At 37.8% G+C, this 12,762-nt stretch overlaps 1 protein-coding gene across 4 annotated transcripts; it reads left to right on the top strand.

The window, feature by feature from the left end:
- Positions 1-15: 15 nt before the first annotated feature.
- HENMT1 (HEN methyltransferase 1) lies at positions 16-10,017 on the top strand. 4 transcript variants are annotated; one of them, XM_035332894.1, is made up of 7 exons: positions 16-67; positions 4,027-4,158; positions 5,018-5,130; positions 6,276-6,410; positions 6,833-7,015; positions 7,743-7,920; positions 9,485-10,017. In XM_035332894.1, the coding sequence occupies exons 2-7, from the start codon at positions 4,042-4,044 to the stop codon at positions 9,893-9,895; spliced, it is 1,137 nt and encodes a 378-aa protein (XP_035188785.1). In that variant the 5' UTR covers positions 16-67; positions 4,027-4,041; the 3' UTR covers positions 9,896-10,017. The 4 variants fall into 4 exon arrangements, with proteins under 4 accessions (XP_035188785.1, XP_035188783.1, XP_035188786.1 ...); XM_035332892.1 differs by lacking the exon at positions 16-67 and adding an exon at positions 1,223-1,297; XM_035332895.1 differs by lacking the exon at positions 16-67 and adding an exon at positions 2,181-2,416.
- The last annotated feature ends 2,745 nt before the right edge of the window (positions 10,018-12,762 follow it).

The raw sequence follows: 12,762 nt of genomic DNA, 5'->3' as shown, positions 1-12,762 counted from the left end.
ACAGAGAACAAAAAACTTCTCCGGTTTTGCCTGAAGTATCTGAGACAAACTCAACTTAAATTTTCAGGTTATATTTAACTTACTATTCTGTGGTTTCCCACAGTTCTTTCATTGCCTGCTCTTGTAAAAGAAAAAAAAAAAAAAAAACCACACCTAGTCACCTAGTTACATACTTCGGTTTATATTTTAACCTTAAGAACAAAAGGGAGACAATGCAAGATGTAGAAGAATAGCAAAGACACTGTAAACATCAAATGACTGCAACAAAACTGAAATTCCACCAAAGTTTCTGCAAACTGAGTGGTGGAACAAAACTGAGTTGTACACACAGACATGGGATCCAAGTTGCTCAGCTTGTCAGGAAACGAGTGGAGGGAGAAGTTGATAAGGAAGCATCCATGGAAATCACCTCTCTACACATAAGCAATTAAAAACCTATTTAGATTTTGAATTTAAAAAAAAAAAACAAACAAGGAATTAATACCACTGGAAATAGCAATACACCACCTTCACTCTTCATTACACACTGAAGATTCAAGAGCTGAGAAACAGAACTTCATTACTCTGGTCTTTTAATCTACCTAAGAGCAGTGCTCATACTATAGCAGAAAAGCATTATCGGACCACGGCAGTTAACAGTTTCTCTAAACTGCTTGCTCTGCTATCTAGACTTTTCATTCCTGTTTTCTAAGAATAACTTCACCAGCCGCCCTTTGGCCTGCTCTTCCATGTCATCTAATTTCCAACAATTGCATGACTCTACTCTCACCATCATCATTGCTTCTGCAGTAAACATCCACTTAATATTCTACAAAATTAAAAGAACTAATCACAAAATAAATTCTGAGATAGAATCTTTATAGCAATAAAGTAATCTTATTCTGCAGACAGCTAGAGTAGTAACTTTACTTTGAAGCTGAGGGGTTGTTTTGTTTAGCATAGCCTTGACTCTTTGAGCATGTCCTTCATTTTTCTTGCATAATCACTTTAAGACAGCTTGCATTTGTTATCATTTATATTACCACAATTGTTTATTCACATATTTCTCTTTTCCTCTTGGAATACTTAGTATGTTCCAAAAATTCAGTGTTCTTCCTCTGTCAAAGTTACCATTTTTGTAATTCTTATACAGTTCCTCTTTTGTGGTGATGCCACAAGCTTAAGTTTAGCTGGAACCTATAATCCATTTGCCTCAAATTAGATTTTTTTCCCTCAGGCATCCCAGCTGGTCTTGATACAGAATCAGAGCCAAAGAAAAAGAAAAAATCAACAAGAAAGTGATTTTGACTTGCAAAGAGTAAGGAACTACATGTAATTACAACAAAGGAAGATGATGGTGATGTGTGTAAGAGCTCATTCTCATTCACATAGATTGAGATTTTTTTTCCGGAACAGGCATGGTCTATTAGTTGAAGCTGAGAAGAAAGACCATAAAACACTTTACTGTCAAATGTCAGTGTGGACTAGTGTCTTCTGGCAGCAGCACTGCCTTAGCTTTCTTTTGCTATCGTATTTAATTATATGTATTGCAACTTTAAAGGGAAAGTCCAGGAACTGCACACAGTTGTTTTTCTCATCCCAAGTGCATTAAATAAATGTCAGCACTTCAGGATTTCTTGATTAATGCATTTCTACTGTGAGATGCATTTATTTATTTATAACCACATAATTTGTTCCTTTCTTTGTAGTACAAATAGGACTAATTCCATAAGAATAACCCACATAATTTTGCTGAAATTTATTTCCTGATAATTTTGAAGAATTCACAAACAGCAGTACATTTTGGAGTACTATTAGAAAATTGTTCAAATTCATAATGTGTTATTATAATTTTATAGGATACCAGAACCTATAGAATATTTAAGCCAGGAAATACAAGACTAATAATGAACTACATAATCTCTCTCTGAGGTAGAAAAATATTATATACAGTTTATAGATGGTACAATTGATATGGAGATACCAAATGATACCAGATACAACCTATCACATCTTGCTCACGTGTCCTTGTTACAGTGTGTTTTCTAAAATCAAAACCTAATTGAAAAGTAAAATGAATTTACTGGATTAATCAGAGGGATTTCATGGGAATTACAGTCCAGGCACGTGGTTCTATGCATGGCCAGCTTTGGCTGTATGGGTCTTTAAGTCTTCTGGGAGGAAAAATCCTACAAAAAATGATTGGTCAGGTTTTGTATATCCTTTAAAGTAAATTTCCTGTATGATTAGAGATTGGTAATAGTGCAGCACTTATTTAAAGCCTGTTTGCAATCCAAATTCTGTTTGGCTTACCAGCTCTCAGGCTGCCTTGCATATACTGTGGTTAGCACTTGAGCTGTTACAACGAAAGGAGTTGTAAAGTTGTAGATCTGTTATACCAGGAGTGTGAACAAGAGGCCAGTACTGCTGCTCAAAGGTAGCCAAGGGACCCCTTCCACTACTGGAGGTACTTTAACAGCTGTCAAGACAATCTGTTTGCAAGTATCCTTGCATGACTTTCCCGGCCATTCACTAGCCCAGGTAACTTGCTGCTAACTATGGGCGCTCGGTCTAGGCCAAATCCTGCAAAACTTAACAACGTTAGCCAAGGTTCAAGGTTAAGTCGTCACAGGCAAATACCTATATATTTATATATGAATATCCGTTTCTAGTACCCCCTGAAAACTGAAACAGGAAGCACTGAACTGTGCTGTAATTTAATTAACAAAGGCAGTGAAGGCAAATCTCCTCAGCAGGACCTTTCCTTCCCCTAGGCCGCAGCCTCCAGCCCTGCACCCCCGCTGGAGGAATCCCCCCCCCCCCGCTCGTTAACGGCCACAGTACCGCGACTCCCCCCGTCCCTCCAGGCTCGCTGCGCACACAGGCGGCTCCCTGAGGGCCGAGCTCCCCCCGTGCCCATCTCCACGAACGGGGGCTCCCTCCTGCGCCAGCGCCGCCTTCTGCCCTCGGGGGCCGCCTGCGGGAGGTGGGCGTTAGGGGAGAAGATGGAGGGAGGCCGGGAGGGGAGAAGATGGAGGGCGAGGCGCCGGCGGGAGGGCGGCGGGCGTTGAGGCCGACCGGGACGGAGCCCGGGGGCGGGCGGCGAGGGGAGCCCCAGGGGCGCCCCCAGGTCCCGAGCAGGTGAAGGCGGCTGCCCTGAAGGCCGAGTGTGCGTAGACGAACGGACACATCCACAGCCGCCTTTAGGGACCTTTCCACCTCCACAGGGAGCGCCCGCAGCCTCGGCCCAGCCTGCTGCCCGCGGGGCGCTGAGGGGAGCCCGAGCCCCCCGCCCTAGGGAGCAGCCTGCTCCGGGCCGGGTTTGTAGGGCTGGTGGGGTGAATCCTTGTGTGGGATTCGTGTGTGCTAAAACAGAGGTCTTTGTAGAAGATGGGAGACTTGGAGTTACGACTCCAGTGCCATGCTGAGTCGTGTTATATTTTGTATAAAATGCAGGCTCTAATAACGAGGTCATGGCCATAGTAAACCTATGGGCTAAAGGCCAGCACAACGGGCCCCCTTCAGTGTAGTCGTAATTTCAGGTATCGCCTGCTGGTTGTTCCATCGCTGGTTGTTATGTCTCACGTAGCGAGACGCACATACGCAGATCTGGGTATAAAGTCACCTGAATAGTAAGAGAAAACACCTAATAGGTGAGGGACAAGAAGGCATTGACCTGAGTGAGAATATATATTTTTTTCTGTCCTTGATAGAAAAGTTATGGAAGACTTTATGTTGTAGTCATGTCAACACCATGTAGGATGTCCATGTTCTGGATGGAGAAGAACAATAAATTATGAAACTTGTGTTCTTAAAAATGTTTATACTATATGGTTGCTTTATAAAAAGGTTATTCACACCACTATACGTGGATGGAGCAGGTACAGCCCAATTGTGCTAATTCCCATTTTTTGTCATTCTGTCAATAGAACAGGGACCAGGTCTTCCCCTGCTTAATTGTGAATTTATTGCCCCTGAAGACAGTAAATTCTGTATTTTGACATTATAGAATACTTAAAAAAATATTTTTATTTATTATTATTTTAGACGTACCAAAATACAATGGCTAAGAACTTTCAAGAAGAACAGTGTACTGGTGTGATCAAATTCACACCACCACTGTACAAACAACGTTACCAGTTTGTTAAAGATTTAGTGGGAAAATACAAACCTAAGAAGGTTGGTATATTTTGTCTTTTTGCATTATAAATTTGAAAAACAAATCTTATCTATTTCAGAAAGGTGGGAAATGACTAGGTAATCTGCTGACCTAATTAGCAAGCAACAGTACTGGAGGAGCTATTGTTAAAACCGAACTGCATTAAGAGAAATCTTATGATCTTGTTTTTTTTTTTTTTTTTTTTTTTTTTTTTTTTTTATAGGAATTAATATAATCAATGCTAGTTGATGGGAAAAGGGGAAGTATGAACAAGAAAAATGCCTTAGCCTATCCTGAAGAGCAGTTAGCATTCTGGTTGTAATTTAATGTGGAAGGCATCGGTTCAAGTGTCTTTCATCATGCTGTTTTTGTTTTTCTAAAAACTTTCTTCAGCTTTTAGGTCCACGTATAGTATTGGGTTTACATCATCATTCACATAGATGATTTCAGATGAGAAGTGACGTTAACAGTGTGGGATTATGTAACGCTAACTTTTCTCCACATAAAGTCTGATTGATGACTCCTGTTCCTCTTCCAAGCTATCCTGGGGCTGGTGAGCCTACAGCTTTAATACTTACTCCCACAAATCACTGGAGTATGATATTATGCCCTCATGTGGAAGACATTCTCTGGAGTCAGTGAGAGATGTACATGTGTTTGTTTATAGCTGTAATAACAAAAGGCCAACCCACTTTAAACATCTTGTAAGATCCTCATATTATTTTTAACGTTTTCTTAACTTTGTCTAGGCTGCTAGAAGTTATGATCATGAAACATTTTATCATTAAAATATTTTGATTATAAATACAGAATATATTAATGAAGGTCTCAAACTATTTAATGTGCAAGTGCTCCATATTTCTAATATCTAATTTACAGGTGGCAGATTTAGGATGTGCAGACTGTACACTTCTCTGGATGCTGAAATCCTACAATTGCATTGAAGTGTTAGCTGGACTAGATATCTGTGCAAGTGTGATGAAAGAGAAAATGTAAGCTTTTGCATTTTTATTTTTATTTTTTTTAAGGCTTACTTTTGGTTTGACCTGCTGGCAAGATACCTCATTTATTTTTAGTAATTTCCAAATGAGGGTAAATGCAGAAATACCAGCTTAGCAAATGGAGAGCTATCCATTGGTAATTGGTTATGATGCAGGCTGTCAGATTTGCTGGGAAGATTGCTGGGCTTTAGCATCCCTTAGTGCAGCAGAAGGCTATGTTCATGGAGTGGCCATGAAGGTGTGTCCATCTGAGATATACACTATTTGGAAAGGTGCAAATACCTCGTGTGTAGCTGGTGTTACTCAGTTTATGCTCATACATGAGATAATTGTATGCAAAACTGATCTTTTTAAAATGGGCATGTTACACTTCTGGTCACTGTGGTGGTGTCTTCATTTTTGTTCACCCATTTGAAATGGGAAGCCTAACTCAGTGTTTTGTGTCTGACTTAAAAGCTCTAAAGCTTGAGGTTTATATGATGCTTGAGGCATGGGGCAGACTTGTAAGGAACACCAAAGTTTTTCTCTTGAAAGCTGTTTTCAATTCAAAGCTTGATATATGGTTTCAATGAATATGTATGATATAGATCCTGACCTTGTCATTTGCTCTTTCTCAAGAATGAAGAAAATAAACCTTTTTTAGGTTTAATATTTATTTGTATTTTTTTTTCTGATGTAGTATTTCAGAATTAAATTTGAACATATATTTTACTTTACTTTCACTTCTTTTTACTTTTTTTTTTTTTTTTTTTTTTTTTTAATTTGAAAAAATATGTTAATATGCTTGCTTCCTAACTTCTCCCAAAATCCTGTAAAGGAGGTCTAAAACAGACTTACTGTGTTTCTAGAGTTGAGCTATTGTCAGAATTTACAGTCTCTTCTCTGTGCAAGTGCCTTGAATACAGTGAAACTTTTTGTAAACTTGAAGGACAATTGCTGGCTTAATTCCTTTGCTCTTTCCGTCCTATTGCAGATGGTCATCAAACATGCCTTTTTAATTTTTTTTTTCTGTAAATATTTAACTTTTTGGAGATTTACAAAGTATGTAGGTAGGACATTTGCTAGTACAGTTGCATGCAAAATTCATGGTGTCCTAAGGTCCTTTGTATGATACCGTGTTTTTAATGCATTTGTAGGCATAGGTTGTATCCTCTTCCTGGTGATTATTTGCAGCCCGCTGAAAGATCGCTGACTGTTACACTGCATCACGGCTCAGTTGCTCATGAAGATCCCTGCATGCTTGGTTTTGACTTGGTAACATGCATTGAATTGTGAGTATTAGGCCAACGTGCCATGTTTTTCTGAACTCATTAGGGTTTATTTCAGAATTTTGTCCATAGTCTAAACAAGACTTGATCAAACCTCTCAGAGTAGTAGCAAAATGTGGGATCTTCTAACTTGTGCTTAAAATTAATTACACCAAGAAATTCAGGTGGTGCTAGCTCATTGTGGCAAAAGGAGATGAGTGAAAGAGTACAAAATGCAAGAGGGGGTCTTCTCAGACCAAAAAAAACCACAAACCTTGAAGTTGCCAGTCAGTCACACTACTAGTGCCAATGTTGCAGACCTAGGTTTAAAATTACAAGGTATGGTTACGTGGTTTTATTTTTTTTTCTTATTATTTTGACTGGCTAAGAAAATTAAAATGCGGTAGGGTCTTTTTTTAAGGACATATGTAAACGTTTGCTTGCAGGATAGAGCACCTGGAAGAATCAGAGCTAGAGAAGTTTCCTGAAGTGGTGTTTGGTTTCATGGCTCCCACCATGGTGGTTATCAGTACTCCAAATTCCGAATTTAACCCCTTGCTTCCAGGAGTGACAGTTTTCAGGCATCAAGACCACAAATTTGAATGGGACCGAACACAATTTCAAAGTTGGTGAGTTCACTAACCATATGCAGACAGCTTTTTGTGCTAAGTAAAGTGAAAGAGGAGTATAGATTCAGAGAGGTTTGTATGTGTGGTTTGCTCTCAGTTTCACACCTACTGATTTGGTGAAATGTTTCTTGGCTGTTGTAAATAGTTAAGCATGCTCTGTGGGTTTTGTGTTTTATGATAAGTTGGCTTGCTTTTACTGTAACTGCTCTGCAAAAAAATATTTAAACTTTTTTAAACATTATCATTACAGTTAACGCATTTCAAGTGTAAAGTACTAAATAAGCCCTTTCACATAGCTATACCCTGCTGTAGAAAAGTTTCATGGAAACAGAAGGACTGTACTCACTGTGTATGGTGTGTAATCAAAGCACTCAATTACTCTGGGCCTTTCTGTAATAGCATGCAAGCAGATTTATGAAATAGTCATTTCAATAGAAGAATGGCTTCAATAAAGTTAATGATGGCTTAGTAGATTGTGGCACAACGAAAGACTTGATGCAAAACATGCAACCATGAGAGGGTTGAACAAGATACAACAGTGAGTTTTGGTTGCCTAAGTTTCTGATACTAAATGATTCAGACTGGTAGGGATACGATTATGGCTCTGATCCAGAAAAAGCTTTTATTGTGTTTATCTTCAGGCATGTATGTTCTCATCTGTGGTAATGCATCTTTATCGCATTAAAGATGAATATTGAGTATGATCAAAACATGTTTTCTTTCTTAGGGCTTTAGATGCTGCTAAACGCTATGATTACTCAGTGGAGTTCACTGGTGTCGGGAACCCACCAGCAGGAAAGGAGGATGTTGGGTTTTGTACCCAAATAGCCGTGTTTGTTAAAAAATATCCTCAAACCAGGGAACCAGCACAGTCTAAGAAAGCCACTGAAACAGTTTACAAAACAGTAAGCATTCTTTTTTTTTTTTTTTTTTTTTCCTTTAGGAAGATGAATATAGAATAAAACTTTATATGACCTGCTGGTGAAGCTGCTCTTGTCTACTGTTGCTATGTAATCTAAGCTCCAAGTAACACACACCGATCAGCTCAAAAAACTCAGAGTCTATGATTTGTGTTTCTAATTGTACGAAGGCCTTTAACTTCTCAATTATTTGCCAAGTAGCAATATGGATAATTATTCTTGTTTTACCAGACTGTTATCCTTAGAATGAAAATTCTCCTTTCTTACAGGTATACTCTGACACTGTAATTGTTCCTCTAATCACTTATTACTTTATCATAAGGCTGTTAAGACTGTTGGCACTGATACAGACTGTTTCAGATGTGTACAAAATAAGCATGATGAAGTGTTTCTAAAACTGTATGTTTTGAAGAACTGCATAGCCTTGACAAATACATTACTTAAGGAAGGCATTTTCCTGAAATTGCATTGACAAGACCTGTTTTCTGTGTTTGGCCTTACTGTCTAGTGTTTGTTTCACCCTAACCTCAGGGTTTTCAGGTAACTGGTTCCGGCTTTTTGCAAAGTCATAGAATCTTGTGAGGTACCCCGTTCTCTAGTGGTGCACAGGAAATCTTTCTGTTTTTTTTTGTTGTTGTTTTTAGCACTAAATGGTTTGAAGTTTTGTGTTAAAGGTTTGTGTGTACCTGTTTTTCAGAAAACAAACAAACCAAAGCACCAAAACCAACAAAAGACCTTTTTGGACCGATTGTTTTATGATTAGGTACACATCGTTCTTTGTGACTGAGGGACATTGGTTTCAGTGACACACTTCTGTGTTCCTATTCTGCGCTCTTAGGACTGGTGTAGATCCAACATTTTTATGTTGTTATGTAACCGTTTTGTGGGGATAAATCAACAGTTCAAGATCTCATCAGAAAGTAATGAGAAATTGTTATAGACTCCAACTTCAGTGGCAGTGTTTGGTAGTGTTTTGGTATAAAGCAGTTACTAGTAAGCTAGTGGGAATGAGGTTGTCTAGCAGATTTCTGTAACTTCTTGGAGTATAGCTCAGCATAGAACATAAAATATGTTCACTGATTTTTGATGTCAAAACGTTTCTTAGCATTCTCGACATCTAAGAGAAACTTGTAATGGTTTACTCTGGAAACAAAATAAAAGGCATATTTGCAGTCCCAGTTTCCAGATGAATTTAGAACTATGTAGCTGTGGAACTGTCACCACAGCCTCGTGATCAGTAACGTGTGAAGAGAATGATTAAAAAGAATTAAAGAATTGCAGGGTTTTCCTTGCCTGATTTAAAAGTACAACTTACAGATTAAAGCCTGATTTTTATTTTTTAATTTATTACTTTTTCTAATTGCCATTGTAGTTGTAATACATAAAATGAAGTCATATTGTCTAGTTTTTCAGTACCTGAAAATGTTTAAAGTCCAAAAATGAAACAGGACTGAATCAAAGTGGTTTGCATTTTAGAAGCTCTTTGACAAGTATTTAAAATCTGAATCTGTGATAATAAGTGTTTTGTATGTTCCTGCATGTTGTAAAGGTCTTCAAAGCAGTGTATCCGAGTCTTAAAGATGAGAAGTACCTGCAGAATGCAGTGATCAGTGAAGTTCTGTTCACAGCACATGTCATTAAGCGAAGTCTGCCGGACCATTTAGTGTCAGAACAGGAGGACTCTGATGATGATCCTACTGAGAGACAATTGCAACTCCAGCGTTCAGTGAACTGTTTTTCAGAAGATCTTGAAATACTGGCTGTTGAAAAAAGCATGGAGCCACTTACCAATGGAAGTGTGGTTTATATACCTCTAAGAAAAATATTCTCTTTTCCCAAAGTGAATCGACTTTGTGGCACATTTGAGAAGTTGCGCGAGCTTATTACTGGCAAGGTCACACTGAGCAGTGATGGTTCTGCTGTGGTGCTCAACACTGAATGTGAAAATGAAGAGAATTAGATCACAGATTCCTCATTTAAAGTTAAATTAATGTAATGAAAGCATTGGCTTCAGTAGCTATAGGATGGTATGGTCTGTATGCTAACGATAACCACAAAATCATTCTTAAACTTCCCAGTTGTGTATGCTTCAGCACCTCTCTCACTTAGCGATAGACGAATGGTTCTGACAGAGATTGATAAGCACACCTGGGATTTTGAGGTGGAGTATCAGGTGCTAAAAAAGAGTTCATTTCATGAAAAAGTGTGTGTTTGCCATTACTATGTTGAAGCTATCATGACTAGACTCTTGGTAATACTTTGCTAGCTTCAAGGACAGTTGATAACGCAGAACTACATTGTTACGCTGAGTAGTAGTGTCAGACATAGATTCAGGGCAAAGTTGTTTTTTGTTTTGTTTTTAATAGAATAAAATTTATGAATGCCTTTTTCAAGATGAGCATGTCCCCAGCCTTGGTAAAAACCAAATGTTATTCTAGGTAGATGTCTGACATTCCAGTTTAAAGGTCAGTAAATTCAACAATGGGAAAAAGTACCAGGGTGTTGAATTTAAGGTAACAAAAAAGGGAGATTTGGCCCTATTTCTTTATCTAGTCTCTTGTTAACTGCTGGTTGGGAAAATAGTATGTATCTCGCAACTTTCCAGAAGCTGAATTTCAGTAATTTGAAACTGCTATCTTTGACTGTTCTGTTTTTGAAAAAATAAAAACCCTGTCATTGTGAATGCCAACCTGGACCCAGTTCTGAAAAAAAATCTGCATTTTCATGCATGTAGAGATGGTTAATTTAAAGGCTGCATTTATCTTTCACAATATCATTGGCAGCCTGGAATAAGCTAGTATTACTGGAACTGATCGATGTCTGTAAAACAGGATTTTTACAGCTTTCTGAGAATTTAAAAAAAAATGCATAAGCCATGACTGTTTCTTAGAGAGGATGGTTGCATTCTACCTTACATTTTTTTGAGTTTGGTAAGAGTTGGTTGAGGTGAAAGACTAGGCATAAAAGGAAAAGGCAGCTGTAATTCTCAGAATTGAGAAGTGGTATGTAGTCTATAGCAGGCTGTGTTTCAAGGAAAAAAGAATTACTTACAGTGTTCTGTCTGAATAATTTTTTAAAAATAGAAGCTTATTTAAACTTTCCTTTGTGGGAGATAGTTCTCCCACAAAAAATAGACATGGATTATTAAAAGTAATACTAGTTAGAAGTACTTATTAGAATTAATTAAAATTAATCTTGAATACAATATTTAGAATGGTTTCACTTTGAAAATGAACTTGCCATTCTTCATATGTTATAAAGTAAGCATAGCTGTTTGAGAGGTGGGCATAGTAGCACTGGTTTGCTATTAGAAAATCTCCACAGTTGACTATACAGTTTAGCATAGTTAGGTTTTTGTACCACAGAGCTTCTTTCCATGTAGTCTCTTCCTGAAACATTACTTCTTGAGTGTGCTATGTAGCATGGTCATTTTAAAGTGAGGAAAACCGAGGGGGGAAAGTATCTGTCAGGTTTGGAATGATAGGTGCTTTGAATACTGTATTCAGGTAACATCTAGTTACAGGGATGTCTTGTGAACAGCCAATGCTGTGTATACAAGTACACACTTGTCTTCTGCAAACATCGTACCCTTAAGTCTTCGTAGCTCTATTTGGAAAATGGATTAGGTGAATATTAGGTGGACTGAGCTGAGGGACACAAACAGTAACGCAGTTTTTAAGGGCTTGATGAATTCTATCTTCCTTCTTTGAAAAATGGTAGAGGTGTTGTTTTGTTTGTTTGTTAATTATAGTTTGGGCAAATATCAGCCCTTACATTCTTGCCTATGCCTTTCCTGTGCAAAAATCTAAAGCCAAATGACAGATGTTTGGCCATATCTGTTTAGTGTTCCTTAGTACATGTATGTGTACTGAAGCTGAAGAATCTATTACGTATCATATACAGAAGACCTATTTGGGATATATACATTTTAATTGAGACCGCTATCTTTTAGTGAAATAAGCTATATCATTTTGTGTGCCAGCTTTCCAGGTTTCCATTGGCTTAAATCAGTTTTAATTAAAGTCTTCTTTAAAAGAATTGAGTTAATAGTCTTTTCAGGAGCCTTTAAGCCTTCTCACAGAATTCTTAGCGCACAGCTCTCTATTTATCAGGTTGATGTTTCTGTTATTAGACCTTCACTGTGTCACGTTTAAACTTGTAGTGTGAAACTGACCCAGGTCAGTTATGATGTCTGGAATCAAGATGATGACAAGCAGTTAAGAAGAGTAGATTTTTTAAGTTGTATGTGGCAATATTACCAGAAGATGGCACACACATCTCAGAACAGGTTAACCTTTGGTTGTTCAAAACTAAAATCCAAACCAGGAGGATCTGATCTTGACATTTTGATAAAACATTCTGATGTAAGAAATATTTATCTATCTATCTAAATATTTATCTATCTATTATTCACAGGAATTGTAGAAAAAGATTAACATGTGTAATAACTACTTGCTCCATTTATACTTACTTTGCATCAAATGGCTTTATGTTAAAATTTTGACTTTGGGCTTCACACAGAAGTGAAACTGCTCTAGGAATTGTGTTTAGTTCCCTAGAAAGTTCAGTTGCTCTATAGGCTGAAGCTGGGTCTAAGAAGAATTTGGTCTGCTTTAACTTTTTTGCATTTATTCCTTTATAAAACTGTCTTAATGAGGGTTGGTACGTTGGTAAGCAAATTTCTATATACTATACTATTGAAGGCTGTGGGGATGGAATTGTTACTGATTTGGCAGAAGAGAATCTATCAGTGAAAGCCATTTGAGTTACTTCAGCTATTTGGTGTATAGTTAGGTGTCAAAGTAAATTAAGAACGTCAGAAGGCCA

The sequence above is a fragment of the Oxyura jamaicensis genome, chromosome 8 (assembly GCF_011077185.1).
Source record: "Oxyura jamaicensis isolate SHBP4307 breed ruddy duck chromosome 8, BPBGC_Ojam_1.0, whole genome shotgun sequence".
Taxonomy (NCBI): Eukaryota; Metazoa; Chordata; class Aves; order Anseriformes; family Anatidae; genus Oxyura; species Oxyura jamaicensis.
Note: the sequence above shows the minus strand (reverse complement) of the source record. Positions and strands in the feature narration are given on the sequence as shown.